Raw genomic sequence first — 15920 nt, forward strand, 5'->3', positions numbered from 1 at the left:
CATGTTGTAGGATCGTTTGCTTTTCATGCATTTTTGTTCATTTCCAAAAGTCAGTCGATTGATCGATCGATGATAATACCTAACCTTGTGTAAATATGATAAGTAAATAAACATGTACATGTATGGATGCAGTGTCCGAGATTATGGGTGTGCTGGCTAAAAAGGTGTTAAGTACAAGTAGAATGTAGGCCTATTGTCCCAGTAGAATGTATTGTCTAATACTCTTAAATTAATCTCAAGTGTAACTGTCACGTTTCAATTTTTTTTTTCCTCACAAAAACAACAATGCCTCTTATCAAATCAAAGAGACTTTAACCCCATTTATCACATTTATTTGATACAGAGTGTGTTCTTGGTATTGTTGAACAAGTACACAAAAAAGCACTCAAAATGAAGGGGGATATGTATCAATTTCAAGTACTCTTCTGATCAATTAACAGATTAATGATCAGACTATGAACAATTATCGAGTAGACACACTGGTTATTATGTACATGTACCGGTACTATAAAAGACAATCTCCTAAACCCACAAGAGCCTTCCAACACCAAATATGGGGAACAAGTATTCACTAGATCCAGAGGGGAAGATTTTGGGAGCTTTATACGACTGAGAATTGTGGTTGTGAACATTAAGCTGAATGTCTTGAAATACCGGTACATGTATGTAGTTTATTTAAAATGTGAGCCCCCTCTGTTTGAATTCTGGATTGGCTCTTGAACACAATCTACAGATTAAAGTTCTAAGATGTTGGGAATAGTCGTCAGGCAAAAAATCTGCCAACTACATCAACCATTCAGCAGTAGACAGTTACATTTTTGTTTTTGCAAAAACTAATAAGATGTATGTATGTAAGCTTAAACAAATACTTTTCAAGAAAATTTCAGCTGAAGGAGTACTGGTGTGGCAATTATGCACAGTCATAGGGTGGGCTTGAAATCTGTTTTATCAAATTGAATAAATTGTACCACTGCATGTATGCCTGGAAAGTGTCATGCTAGAACACATGATAAAAAGTGACAGGTTTCTTGTACTGGAAGATACCCCAAAGGCAGAGTGACAGCAGGTCCTTGGTGCAGATCTGGGTCAAGACTTGTACCACACATTGGACACCTGTAAATTCTTCGAGTTATGAACTAAATACCCTAGGGTACTGAAATCCACACTGTTACTTTTTAACACTGTGCAAAATATTTTTACACACATACTTTTTAATTTATTGTTTAATGTAGGTAAAAAGGATTCGAAACTGGTTCTGGATTCAAAACTGAAAACAACGAGCAACATCATTTGCCCAAAAAAATTAATCAGTACAGAGATTACCTTTTTATCAGATATGGGGATTTATTTTGACATTTTTAACACTGGGGTTGTAAATCACAAGTCAATATTGGCAGAGTCTGTGGGTTTAGACTGGATCACAGGACTAATGAGACACAGTACGTAATGAGACTTGTTAATGTGCACAATTAGGTTTGTAACTGTGGATGATCTAAAAATTAAATAAGAAAAACAGCTCTTCAATACTTTGGATAAAATTCCAAACACTTTTTAATACCAAACGTTGTTCACAATGTGTCTTTACCGGTAGTTTCATTATTGATATTTTTATTATTTTTTTACATTCAAAATGTTCCTAACATGAGTACATATATGATAGGTGTGAAAAAAATATTAAATTATGCAATAGAGATACAAAATTTCATTAGGGCAATTCCATCATTATGTTATGTCCGTGACAGCTTTTAAAATTCAGGAAATAAACCTGAAAATGTATTTTTCAAATCTTATACATCCATCATCTAGTAATGGTCAAGGAGATTACAGACTATGAGTTTTCAATCATTTCTCTGAATCATTGATTTAATAATATCATGCTTAATTGGCTCTGTAGCATTACACTTTATTTCATTACACAGGAATTGCCTTTGAAATAAATAACATGTTACCATGCACACTGTGTCAATGGCTGTACTTGTGCTGTCCCGGGGTGAGTAAAAAAAAACGAAACCCAAATGTCGGGATCATTGTTTTAGTTCTGCATGTAGCACTTTCAAAATCTTGGATATGAAAGCCCAATTCATAAGCTTTCTTTTTGTACAAGAATCATTCAAATCACTCATACATGTACTTTTCAAGTTACTGAGTTTTAAACACAACCACCGTTTCAAAGTTCTGTCCACGGATCACAAAAAAAGTTCTAGTTCTTTCAGCAAATCGAAAACAAATCACATAAGGATGTGTGTTGATTGTTTTTGTTTTGCTAATAGAACGCTCGCCTTTTTTGTGATCTGTGGACAGAGCTTTAAAACGGTGGTTGTGTTTTAACTTGAAAAGTACATAAGTGATTTGAATGATTCTTGTACTAATAGAAAGCTAATGAATGGGGCTTTCATATCCTAGATTTTGAAAGTGCTACATGCAGAACTTCACTAACACAATGGTCACGACATTTGGGTTTCGTTTTTTTTTTTACTCACCCTGTAGGTCATTGAGTGTAAAGGTAGTTTCTTTAATTTTCTTTTTCTGGCCACACGAGCAAAATCAAATTGCATAATGCATGAAGGCAAGGGTGTGTTAAAGCCAGGGAGCCAATTATCAAGGAATATCAGGCGAAAAACTCCATTAAACTGTGAAAGCTTTAGATCCCAGATCGATAAGGTGCGTTCACAAAGCTGATGAACAGATAAATGTAAATCCTGGGGGAAAGAAGCACACTGCACTGTGCGTTTTTTTATATTTTTGTTTTCTAGATGAAGCCGTGAAGATGGTGAAAGTTACTAGAAAGAACTTAAAGGGGCACTACCGGTACGGTAGGTCCTGAAATCCCCGAAAATTTCATGTTTTGGATTGTTTACAAGTTTACCCTTACCGGGGCATTTCAATCATCTGCTTTAAAGGAAACCAACCTAATGTCTTACCGCTTCTGAGAAAAGACAAAAAAAAACCTGCTTGTTTACATTGGACACGATGGAGTACAAATACGTTTTTCCTGTCGTTCTCAGTGTGCGATGTACACATTGTGTGTCTCGGGAACAGCGGCGACCAATCACCAATGCAAAAAAAAAGTGGTTTCTTCAACGTCCGCAAAAGGCGAACACTTTACGAATGAAATCACAACTAGCATCCAAACAGCTCAAAATTATGGGGTCGCAAAAGTGGACCCCGAAAATTTGTTCTCGCACGCATAATACAGGAATAACACAAAAACACCCAGTTTTTAAAGGATAGTTGTGTGGATGTTTATATCCTACTTTTAAATGTTATTTCCGATTAACATCATCTCGTTCAAAGCGCGTTTTCTAGCCCAATTGGGCTATTCCAGGACCCAGTGTCCCTTTAAGCACTGATCATCTGTAGCAGTGGGCGGAGCCAAGGAGAACTGATCAATTCAGAAGACCAGGATTGAATTTTACATGGACGGTATTGCAGGATTTTCTGAGCATTTTTCCTTAGAATTTGGGTATCCGAAGAAAAATGAAGGACAACCCACTTTTGACAGTGTTTTAATTTTACATTTTAACAATCTTGAACCGGTCACTCAAACGGAAAAACCCTTAAAGTTTAATGGTGTGTGAATGGACTTGCGTGAATGTAGTACGCATACATCAAGTGGAAATGTGCCAACATGCAGTGTCAATGACATATAAATTGATACACATGTAATGTCAACATTGCAAGATTTCCGAAATAACCCTGGGGCCAGACAACATCATTTGTCACGGCTTTACCAAGACTGTTGAAAACCCTTTGCCAAATTCCACAGAAAGAATTGCTGGATGAAACAGTAAGAAGGATGTAAATGTACACGTACAATGTACAGGGTACATGTACCGGTATGTGTATACATGTACCATGTACAATTCTACATCTTTTGGCTTTTAAACAACTTCAAATTAAGAATCATTTTCCTAATTACCCCCAAACAACTACTTCAAAAGTACGAGGATGGATTTTGGACTAGGGGCAAACTAAATGGGGACATGGGTTACCCCCTCCCCCAACCTGTGCCCTCCCCTTCCCTTATAATTTGGGGAAGGTAAATTAACCTTCCTAAATTTCAAAAAACACATTGAATACCCCCTCCAGGAAATGAGTCCCCTCCCCCTCCTAAAAATTGGACTCCTTTTACGTCAGTGCTGTTTTGGACTGAATAATGAGGATCTCAGTCATCAATTTGTTATGTGTACAATGTACATATGTATGTGTATGTACACGGGATTCAATGGTTCGCATCATATCAATTTGACTTCTGATTTTTCATTTAAACATGAGTAAATCCTCCATGTACCGTATGTATGCATGTTACTTTATGTAAACTCAAATAAATTCAGGCATAATGATTGATGTAAAAAAATGTGCATGCAAAAAAAAATGTGTAGCATGCTTCTAATGTACAAATGTATTACCGGTATACATGAGAAGCATGCATGCACATTCGAATATGTAACTGTACAATTGAAAAATATCAGAAAAACAAAATCAGTTGTACAACTGTAGCCAATTATCACATCTCAATAAACAGAAAAACAAGCTCTGTACAGTAATTTGTCCAAAGCCTGGAGCTACAGTGTACGGTATGTGCATACAACATCGTTAGGGTCTGTTCAGTTGGAGAATAAAAACATCTGTCATAATCAGGCAGCATTTCCTCTCAGTATTCACATGACCTTGACTTCAGACCTACTTTATTTCCTTTTCAGGATTTCACGGTGTCAGAAAATGACCAGATTGATAAGGCCAAAAAAAAAAATACTCGGTCTCTGGTCAGCGCGCGCGTCGATTTTAATCATGCGCGTCACCCTTTTTTTTTTTTCAAATGAACACGGAAGCTACAACAGCGCCCTCTATTGCCGCGCCTCCTCAAATTTTTGTACCAAGGAGCACCAAGGAATGGGGAAATTGCACCAAGGCAAATGATAAGGCAAATTATGGAGGACACCAATGTAAAATGAGGACACAAAAAAGCAAAATAGTACCCACCTTGTCTGTACAATACAAGCTTGAAAAAAAAAAGCCACAAAAAAAACACACAAAAAACCGCGTCGCCGCATCAATTCCGGAACTTCGGTCTGACCAGAGACCGACTTTTTTTTTTGGCCTAGAGAAATCAGGGCAATTTTCGTTTGGGTGGAGAGCATGATGGTTGAAAATTCAATTTTAGAATGTTATAAATTTGTTATGTAAGTATTGCAGTTAACAGTGAATGCAAATTTACACATGTAAACAGGTGTGAACTGTCTAAACAAGATTTAAAAAAAAAAAAGAAAACACTAAAATTTGTCATTGGAATACAGACCTTAAGCACAGGACAGACAAGCATTTCATTTTGTTATGTTACAAGAAATTTACATTCAACAACTTTGTACACATTTTTAAAACATTGAATTACACCTGAAGCATCGTCATTTAATTAAGTCCTTGTTTCTTACCCAACTGTCTTGCACTTTTTGTCTCGCTTGCCAGTTCGCCAACTTTCATGAGAGCGTCAAAATAATCCTTCGCAACTTGTGTGACATCTGCAGAGGAAAAAAAAATGTGTTTTAGTGACATGTTTTAGACTTTAACAAATTATAGGGCCTACATATACTATGAAAATGTTCTATTCATAACTTTTGGCCAATCCGAATGGATTAAGGAACATGGCGTCCGCCTTCTAATCAGAAAAGGATTTTAATACAGAACTTATCAAAAGAAATGAAATTCAGCTTTTGGGAGAACCTCTGTCTCCACAAAACAATGGAAAATAGCTAAATTCTGTAATATTTCAAACTCCAAGCATTATTTACAGCTTTGAATGTGTTTTAATATTCTGTAGCAAAATTTACCCCCCTTAAAAAAAAAAAAAACACATCAATATCTCACAAATGACATGTACTCGTTATGCATGAACAGAATTTACAATTTCCTGAAATGAAGTTACAGATCTTTGTGAAACAGAAATTGGTGGCCCTTTGTGATGTGTCAAGCAAACATGTTCAGTCACTGCAGTGAAAATAAGGATTTTTTTTCTTTTGGGAAAAAAAAACCCAGAAAACTTTCAAGTCAAACTAATTTTTTTCCTGCTCCCTACATCATGCCTAAATGCACTCTCACTGATTTGCAGTAATATTTTAAAAATGAAGCATTAAATATTAAATGCCTTCATTCATCCTCCTTCTCAGATTACACTACACCCTTTATTGTTCACGCGCAGAGCCAATGAGCCCAATGATGTAATCGCTGAAACACTGCACATGTGTGCAATGATATTGACTGGGGATCAAAAGCAGAAAGCCATATGTCGCAAAAATGGTCACGCAACCAAAGTGCATTGCATTGGACACTGTGCCAACTGACAAAGCCAGGAAATCAATAGGGAAAAATCAAGACATCCTAGGCTGCTATTCCTGATTGGGAAACCATTGTCGTGTTATTCCTGTGTGCTGGCAAATGTACTTTTACACATCTTGCAAAGAGTGAAATAGATGCTTTACACGTGCAAATTTCTTTTCCATTGTGTACTTAATGTCATTGTCATCATGTTCTTTACATTAGTCAGGTGGCATATAATCGAAATTGTGACCGACTGGTCCAAAGCGCAAAACTTAGCAGATAGATTCTTTTAGCCCTAAAGAAATATTTTGAAGGGGTGACACCTGATGTTCTTTTGGGGCAGGTGCCTAATTTGCATTCTAAGTCATAAATAGCCTCTGTGTAATATATTTATTCCCATATTTGGGTAAAATAAAATAAAAAATTTAAAGGAGAAAAAGAGCAGTTCGTAAATTTGGCTAAACATTAGGTGAAGGGTTGCCTAACGTAAGGGTCTTGAACAAGTTCAAAGAAATCCCCCAAAATAAGAAGATTATGATTGTTTGAAATAATTATGCCTGCATCAAAATGGGGTTTTTCTACAGGTAGATTGTATATTTGGGGATTTCTTTGAACCTGTTCAAGTCCTCCACATTAAAGATTTGGGTGTAAGCCACTTGAGTACATGTTCTACACTGCACTGGAGATGTAAAAGTAAATTCACTGTAGTAAATGCACTTGATTAGTTTTTATCTAGACCTTATGCATTGTACATGTACAGCAGATTGCTCTTCGTTATTTTAATTTATTAACAATGAATGCACAAAAGGCTTAGTTGTGCCCATCCCAGCAAAACCAAACCACTGCCCTCTGACTCCCCCTTATCGCACAAGGTCTGTTCACCTGTAAACCCCACAAATTCACAGTCTACCATACTTTCCATACAGGTCCAATGCCAGCACTGTGCAGTAAACCAAGGATACTATTTTTTGTTATTAAAACAAAATCGGGACGACAAATCTTACATCAAAACAAAATTAAGCAAAATCAAGCAAAACTGGGTGTTGTTCAGGTGGAAACGAGAAACTTATTTGACTAAATCTTTACTTCTCACATGCACAAAATCAATCAAATGAAGTATTTCAATATGATGCAGTTCATGATAAAAATAATAATTTGTTTTTGGTTAGGAAAGTGAAACAGCTACTACAACCTGGTTTTGGTTCGGGTAATGTCAAGGTTTTTTTGCATACATATCTTGAAAACATAATTCCATTTGTAAACAATGCTCAACAACTTGAAACTAAAAGTGTGACAATCAAGCATTCTACATGTGTAATTCAGTTTCATTTATTATTTAAATGAATCACTTTTTAATGAATTCTGCAACTTATAAGCCTAACTGAATTTGGAAATGACACAATTTCAGTTCGAGTAGGCCCTATTTTAGTAAGCGTGCTCAAAAAGCAATAAAAGATTCATAAAAAGAGCCCAGCCCTGATTCAAAACATCCTACCTTTTCAATCAGAAATTTCATTTTCGAAGTATCATCAGATTTTTCCCCTAGATACTAGTTGTCATAGCAACCCTGAAATAAATTATTTCGCTTCAGTACAGAGTCAGTTTGACTCAACCCAAGCCTTATCTTCCAATAGGAAACCGTCGCAGATATCTACGCATGGATTTTACATTCATCAATAATTCATAATTCAATAACATTTTAATTTCATAATATCCCTGTAAAAATGGCTGTATTTTTTTTTAATAAGAATGAATGGATACATGTGTACAAATAAGATATATTACAACATTATTTATCTGATGCAGCCAGCCGTACGGGTAATTAGATACGTATGCAATTCCAGCGTTATACAAGGAAATGTAATGTCTATGACAGAACCAATTAACCATGATATCTAATTAATAATTTAGAGAAATAATCCAAAACTCCTAGTCTGCAATCTTCTTCCAATTACTAGCTGACGGATCTATAAGATTTGAAAAATACATATTCAGGTTTATTCAATGAGCTCTCAAAAGCTCCGTCGTGGACACTGCATAATGCTGGAAATGCCAACGACTGGAAAAAAAATGACATATAATCGGGAGATGGTGAAATCATTGTAGATACATGTAGCTCAGTTAGTGGGGCTAGTTACAGTGTTTCAGATCACAGGTTCAATTCTAGACCCAGTCATTCCCCCTCCCTTTAACCTTAACCCTCTAAGAGTGTGTTTGTAAAAGGCAATGGATACAAAGTATTGTAGAAACACAGCACTATTTGGGTCATTCCATAAATTTGGGGTCCACTTTTTCTCCTTCGCCTGCTACGGTACATGTACCAGTACATCTGACATCTATGATTGTATAATTCTGATAAACTCTTTCATTTAATGAGGTCATCCTACAAGAGTGATCATGAAACTATAGCTACCGGTACCCAACAAATACAACACTGTTTGAAATCTGTCATTCTTAATGATACATGAATTGCAAATTACAAAGTACCAAGGTAAAAGACACAGGAACAAATATCACACTTTGGACTTGGAGTCTAAATTTATAGCATGCCCCATTTACCCGGAAACAAACCTACCTACCAATTTACACCCAAAAAATCCTCGCTCAAAGTGAAGATAAGACTGGTATCAAATACCCTGTGAAATTATTCTGCCATAAATGGTATTGTTTGGAAGAAACTAATCGGTGAAATGGGTTTTAAAAAGTGTGCCCGTACAAGACCCAAACGAGTCCAAATGTTTTCTCTGTTTTCTAAAAATGTACATCCACTGAGCTGAAACTTCAACAGGTTAGTTGTTTTCACCCTATGAACAATTTTTAACAATTTTGTTGCTTCAAAGAGAAAAAAAATGCACCAGTTATTTAAAAGGGAAAATGTACATCATTGGGTTTTGCTGTAATTTTCAGAAATTAACTAGTTGAGGGGTTCGTCAATAGGCCTAATTGATCAAAATATTGTTACACTGACATGTTTTGTGTTCGAAAATGCTAGAAAAACCAGGAAAAACAAAAAATGTTCAAGTAGTCTGGTTCCTTGACTCCACTTTTATGAAATGAATCAATTTATACATGTAGATGACGGAAAATTGTTAGGTAAGGGAAGCAGTCTAGCTGGCCTGCACCCGATCATGAACATGTAACCAATAGCAAACAAAATTTGGACTGAAAAAATATGGTAAATTTGGAGCAGAAGTTGAAAAATAGTTAGGTTTTTCCAACGGTAGTCGGCCGACCACCGTAGGAAATTTTTACAGAAATACCACTTTTCTTGAAAATGACTTCACACCAGGTGCCATAATTTTACAGGATGCTTTAGACTGTCATTTACCAACATCCTAGTAGTAAGGTATTTCGTAAAAATTTGGTAGTTTTGTTTTTCGATGTTTGCAAATGTTATATTCCCTTTAAACGTACACGATGCTGTATTTCAAAAAAACCAATTGGGGGATGGAGATAAACACTATAATTTATGGCAACCTGTAAATGTACGAGTACACATAGGTATACAGTATTACAATGAACACTCCTTCATTCATAAACTCTGTTTCTACTTGTGATTAAGATAATTTCTTTTATTATCAGTATATAGTCTGCAGGAATAGCCCCCATAAAATATGGGTAGGGAATCCTCCTTGGACAAACAAAACTCTTCAGGAACACGTCAGAACAAAAATTTTCCAGTTACATTCTTGGGAATCCTAGCAGCCTTGGCAAGTAGAGAGCAAGTCAAGGGGATCTTGCCTTAATGTGTTTGGGGAGTAAACATCATCCAGGAATGACTGGACAAATATAAGGAGTTTACGGCCGTCACTAAAACCAACACCGCCGGCTGGTTCTGTCAACTCGCTTACGTGGAGATTGTCGCAATTGGGCATCTGTATTGCCCAATGTTCAGGGCTCTTAAAGTATTACAAAATGAGGAGGCAAAACAAGAAAGGAATAGTGCCTTTTGACCTCAAAACTCATCAAATTATATATTTTTTATTCTGTATAAGAGACAGTTCCAGAATTTATTTCAGGGTCTGAAATATTTCAGACCAACAGATTCTGTTTCTCAAAAATGTCTTGTCTTACTCAACCACTCGGTTAAGATGACACAGTTAAGAATTGATCTTAAGATCAGAGAAAGATATTACTTAGCCTTGTATTAGACAGAAAAAAATTAGCCCAGAAATATTGAACTAGCACTGAGCTGCTTTATGCAGTGCATCAGTTTGTGTGCAAATATTGAGGCCTCTGAAGAGTATGAAAATGATGCGAGTGTGACCCCATTGTTCGCTTTTTGAAGGGTGATATTTGCAATTCTTGCAACATCTGCAGTAGATTTGTGTTCAAATGCTCTATTTTCTTTCCCAAAAAATAAAGAGGCTATTACAATCCTATTTTACCAGTTGTTCCACATTGATATTTGTTCCTTTTAGGGCTGTACAACTTAAACCGAATATTTTATCATCAACTGAATATCATAATAACATTTTTTTATTCAAGTATTTGTAAAATGTGAGCGATTGCCAGGAATGATAAAAAACATATCAGTTGAGTGGTTTTATTGTTTGCCACACTTTTGTTGAAAGCCCTTATCGTGCATAATTTGAGAGCTTCCATGAGGAAGATTAGCTCAAATTTCTTCTTTAAAACGGTCCACACTGGTATCGGCCACCACTAACTGCTCTTTATATGATTTTAATAAGTTCTTTGACAATTTTCAACAAATGCAGGTACCAGTACATGTAAATTTGCAAATCCTGATCTGCAGCAAGTTCAGGTTGGCGTACTTGCTTAACTTGATTGGTTCATTTCAAAATCAAATATTTGCATTATCGGTCAAGTCCAAGTTGGAATAATCGAATAGGCCTACTGAATTATATTCGAAAAAGAACAGCCATAGTTCTTTTTTGTCCCAGTTCACCTATCAGTCCATCATTCCCCATAAACTGAGAAAGGTTTTTGTTCAACAATTTGGTAAGTACAGTACATTTCTCGGTTATTGTCAATGATACCATGGGCCTGTGGGACCGGGCCTGCCACTCCCGGTTCAAAACTAATCAAGGCTCAACAGCTACGGTTTGGCCATTGGTTTAGCAAGCCCAGCAGGACTCTGGCTCACACACAGTGACATCCGCTTCCTTGCAATACACAGCACAACACCTTTACTCAACTTCCTGATGACAAGGGGGGTTTAGTATTACCAGGATGGCAGGATCACTGCACGTAGATCACGTCGATAGAGGCTTGGGGTTTCTTAGTATTGTGACATTGCAGGGCAATGGCTCAGGGCTTAACACCAACTGCAGGAGCATAAATATTTGTCTATTCACTAAAGTCATCTCTAAATGGTTCCCAGCTGCATTGCCTGTATTCTTTAGTCCACCAAATTATCATTTTTGAGAAACCTTTTTGTTGTGGGGGGGATCCGTAACTGACCTAACTTTTCAAGGGTATCTAGCTGTACACTTCGCTACTTCTTCAACTTTGTTGAAATAATTGAACACACTTTGAACTTTGAACTTTTTTTTTGATGACCATTCAAAGCTCATATTTGTCTTGGTTATAGTTCCTCCATGGTTTAACCCTAACCCCTTGGGCTCTTTTACTAGAAAGTATCCTGAATCTGCCAAAATCCATCAATTTTGCCATGCAAAAAAAAATGTTGGTGGCCAGTGAGTCCATCAGAATCCACTAGTTAGGCGGGAGTAAATCTGTTAAGATCCTGAATCCGCCAAAGTCCCCCAACAGCTCAATATAGAGGTATCCTGAATCCATCAAAGTCCTGCAGTTCCGCTAGGCTTACAATCCTGAATCCATCAAAATCCCCCAGTTTGTGCAATATGGAGGTATCCTGAATCTGCTGAAATCCCCCGAAACAGGGGTGTGGATTTTGATGGATTCAGGTACGATGGGTTATAATGGTTATTTGCATTGGGACTGTAGACCCTATGAACAACACAGCCTCTTCTTTTGTCCACAGAGCCTGAGGTCCCGATCTTGATAAAGTACGAAGAACTGTAAAATACAAGGTTTACTACAATTGTGATTTGAGCAGATGTAGGCAACTTTTTCATAATAATACCCAGTAAGTTGGGATTTAAAGGGAATGTAAAAACATTTGCTTTTGCTGCAATTTTTAGAAATAAATGGATTTGGAGGATAAGTATGTTATAGCAAATATTGTTAAAATGACTTTTTTTCACATTTGGGCTTGTAGATGCTGGAAAAACCAAGAAAACCAATCATGTTCTTGCAGTCTGGTTCCTTGACCCCACTTAAGATGAAACGGAGCAATTAATAGACTTTGGGGAATTGTAAGGTCAGAGAATCAGTCTAGCAGACTTGTACCTCTTCACAGGTGTGTAATCAATTGCAAAGAAAATGCGGCATAACGAATTATGAAAAATTCAGAGCAATTTTTGAAAAATAGCCAGTTTTCCCCAACGCTGGTTGGCCGACCAGCGTTGGAAAAATACAATTTTTCTTGAAAATGTCAGCACACCAGGAGCCACGATTTTACAGGATGTTTAGACTGTCAATTTCCTAACAATCCAGTAAGGTATTTCGCGATAATTTGATCATTTCGTTTTGTGATGTTTGCAAATGTTGTATCTTCCCTTTAAGGATTTATTTTTCTAAATCCAGGATTTCTATTGTGAGTAAACGTATCACAATGAGCATCCTTCTTTATGAACACTTTAGAATAGGGCACACTCCGCACAATGTGAGAAGTACAATGTTCACACTGTGTGTTTAAGCACTTCACTCCACTGTCTCCATAATTTGTAGCCAAAGAACTGGAGACAAAATGTACACTGTATTGTAATGCAATTCACACAATCCATCCCCTGCAATTATTTCTGACATTTCTTGACGAAGTAATTTTCTGCGGAAATTTCTTCCCTAGAGAACCACGTAGGCGTGAACTGCAAGGGGAAACCACTCAAGCACGAAATTCACTGTGTATTCTAAATACCCATAGGATCTGATGCATAGTGTACCATGGCTGTGTCTAGTGTACTCCTGCTAATGTATCATAAAATGGAAATCGGTAACATTGGAAATGCCCTGTGCATAATTTTAAATATAATGAATAAAACTGATCAGAAAAATTAACCTAGAGCTGTGCTATGCATAAGTCTGTTTTATAAGGAATTTTTCTGAAATCAAAAGCAAACACGCACTGTGTACAGTAACCAAATGGCACCAAGCCACTTTTGCTCCATGATGTAACTTTGCTCTTGAAAAATTATCAAAAATATGTCTGTCACATTAGAATGTTTCAATGGAGATGTACTACCACTACCACAGATTAATGTCAACAAACTTTTACATGACAGACCACATAGACCTTCATGTCAGTACATGTACATAGTTTTTTTCCAGCAAATTCCAGGCAGCAACATTTCCTATTTTGTACCGAGCGGCCCAACCCACTGGACCACTTTCTGTTTCCAACAGATACCGTACCAATCAGGACTGGTTGTTAGCAGGAAGTCAGGAAGGACGGAGTGTGTTTTGGAGGAAAACAGGCAAAGGCAATGCATATCCTGTTACCAAAATTCCTCGCAGTAATATACAGAGAGATACAAATGTAAAATGCACACCGATTTGCCACACACTAAACTCTATACTGGCATCTGGACCATGAAAATACAATCTATTTGATGCATAGACACGCACAATGTCTGTGGACTTGAATAATTTGTGGGGTTTATGTTGTTGTTGTTTTTTTAAAGTTCAGGGCAAAAGCTTTTTATCTGCCAATGCAGTGGAATTCTGCGTTTCATGGTTATCTTGCAAAGCCAGATTGCTGGACCAGTTTCAGATTTCACTTTGTTGGGCCTTTCCAAACAAAGGTTTGGTTTCTGGGTTGTTTTGGTAAAACATGGAATTCAGATACGAAAGCATATTTTTCGAAAACCATTTTTCTTTTTACAAATTACATGTTAAACGATAAAAGCCACAACTTCTGGGCTTTTTCAGTAACTTCCACACATTCAAATTGTTTTTGTAGCTCAGCATGTGCAGTGTTGTTAAAGAACTTCACATCAAACTTGTTGTTTTACATCAGAACTGCTCTGGAACCAAATATGAACCCTTTTGCTATTCAGTCACAAACAGTCAAAATTCACTTCCACTTCCCCTGCTATACTTTGAACAAAGGCTAGTCACCATGTCAAGCAAAACTGTGACTAGTCAAACTCAGTCAACAGATAAAGCAGGCAAGTTGTGGTCACAGCTGTTTTACCACTCACCCTGAGTCGAAGCATATTATAGCACAGCTTAAACAGTCCCAGCCAGTCAATCCTACAGGTAATTATGTACTGTAGGCTGGGAATTCTTACAAGTAAAGTCACTCGTTTGATTTTGACTGAAAGGACAACTTGGCACAGAATATACAGGCATGACCACAACTGCATGAAAAACACAATTTCATATTTTAATGACTAGGAAGAGTAAGTTATCACTAACAGTTATTAAAAATGCCTGGGAATAAGTATCATATCAATTCCTGCAAACAATGAAATGCACTTGACCTGTACAATTTAATTAAACAAATATTATCAATGTTATTGACAGATGAAGATAAACAAATTTTAGTGTGAAGTTGTACATACTTTGTGAGACTTTCTCATACGCTCTGCCAAGTGTGATCAGGTTCCGTATCTCCGGGTTAAATCCCTCAATTGTGTGCTGCATTTAACAAGGGGGGAAAAAACGAACAAGAGAATAAATAAAAGTGTCTCTCATTTCTGCAAGACAAACTTTAAATAATGCAATCCTGTAAACTACATCAGTTGGAATGTATTGCGTTTAGTAAACATAAAATCTTTGATAGGAAAGTATTTCTTTTTTTTAAGTTATAGTTTTTGGGGGTTTTTTTGTAACTTTTCTGGCATATAAACACAATTGTTTTGTTATCTGATCTGAATAGGTAAGAAGGGAATAGAATATTTTTGGAGATGTTTCCTAAAAATGAAATAAAAAATAAACAAACATCTCACAGTGTGCTCTTAATTCTATTTTTAAAATAGGATAAATAATGAATGCATAAAAGATCAAACCAGTCCAAGCAATACTTGTCACTTTGAAAACACAAACATCCCCCCCCCCAAAAAATGGAAAAACTAGAAACAAAAAGTATGTGGCGTCAGGATGCAACATTCTTTCCGAAAATTGATTAAACAATGCAATGTATCTCCTGTAATTCCTACATTCGCAGGAATTAATACACCGCGTTGCAACACGGACTTGTGTACCTGCAAGTCCGAGACATTTGCCCGCTTGGCTTTCGTCTCCGTTCACGCCAGATCAGTGAAGGCGGGCCGCTAAATCTTCCCTCAAAAAAAATATTTTCCGGGCCTTACTTTCTCTCAAGAAAGAATACAAAACTCACCTTGTAGACATTTTCAGTCATGCGATGAAGCTGCTCGCCGGCAGACATCGTCATCTTGCTCAAAATTGCCGCAATTCAGACGGGGAGAAAGGGAAGATATCTCTGAAAGAAAAAGACACAGCAAAACGATTGTGCGTGTGCACTCAACGTGTGCAGTGAAAGCAAATGACGGTACGGCTGCGGTACGGCCGTACGGCCGTACGGCCGTACCGTACGG

The 15920-nt window shown here is 36.9% G+C and overlaps 1 protein-coding gene across 1 annotated transcript in view; it reads right to left on the bottom strand.

Annotated features, from left to right (window-relative positions):
* Positions 1-15867, bottom strand: part of LOC119737223 (brain-specific angiogenesis inhibitor 1-associated protein 2-like) — a 47072-nt gene extending 31205 nt beyond the window's left edge. The window contains exons 1-3 of the mRNA XM_038211413.1: positions 15704-15867; positions 14925-15000; positions 5433-5519 (exon numbers count right to left, since the gene is read on the bottom strand). Coding sequence (XP_038067341.1) covers positions 5433-5519; positions 14925-15000; positions 15704-15757 — 217 coding nt within the window. The 5' untranslated portion in view covers positions 15758-15867. The remainder of the gene's footprint in view (positions 1-5432; positions 5520-14924; positions 15001-15703) is intronic.
* Positions 15868-15920: the final 53 nt, after the last annotated feature.

The sequence above is a fragment of the Patiria miniata genome, unplaced genomic scaffold (assembly GCF_015706575.1).
Source record: "Patiria miniata isolate m_02_andy unplaced genomic scaffold, ASM1570657v1 HiC_scaffold_3, whole genome shotgun sequence".
Taxonomy (NCBI): Eukaryota; Metazoa; Echinodermata; class Asteroidea; order Valvatida; family Asterinidae; genus Patiria; species Patiria miniata.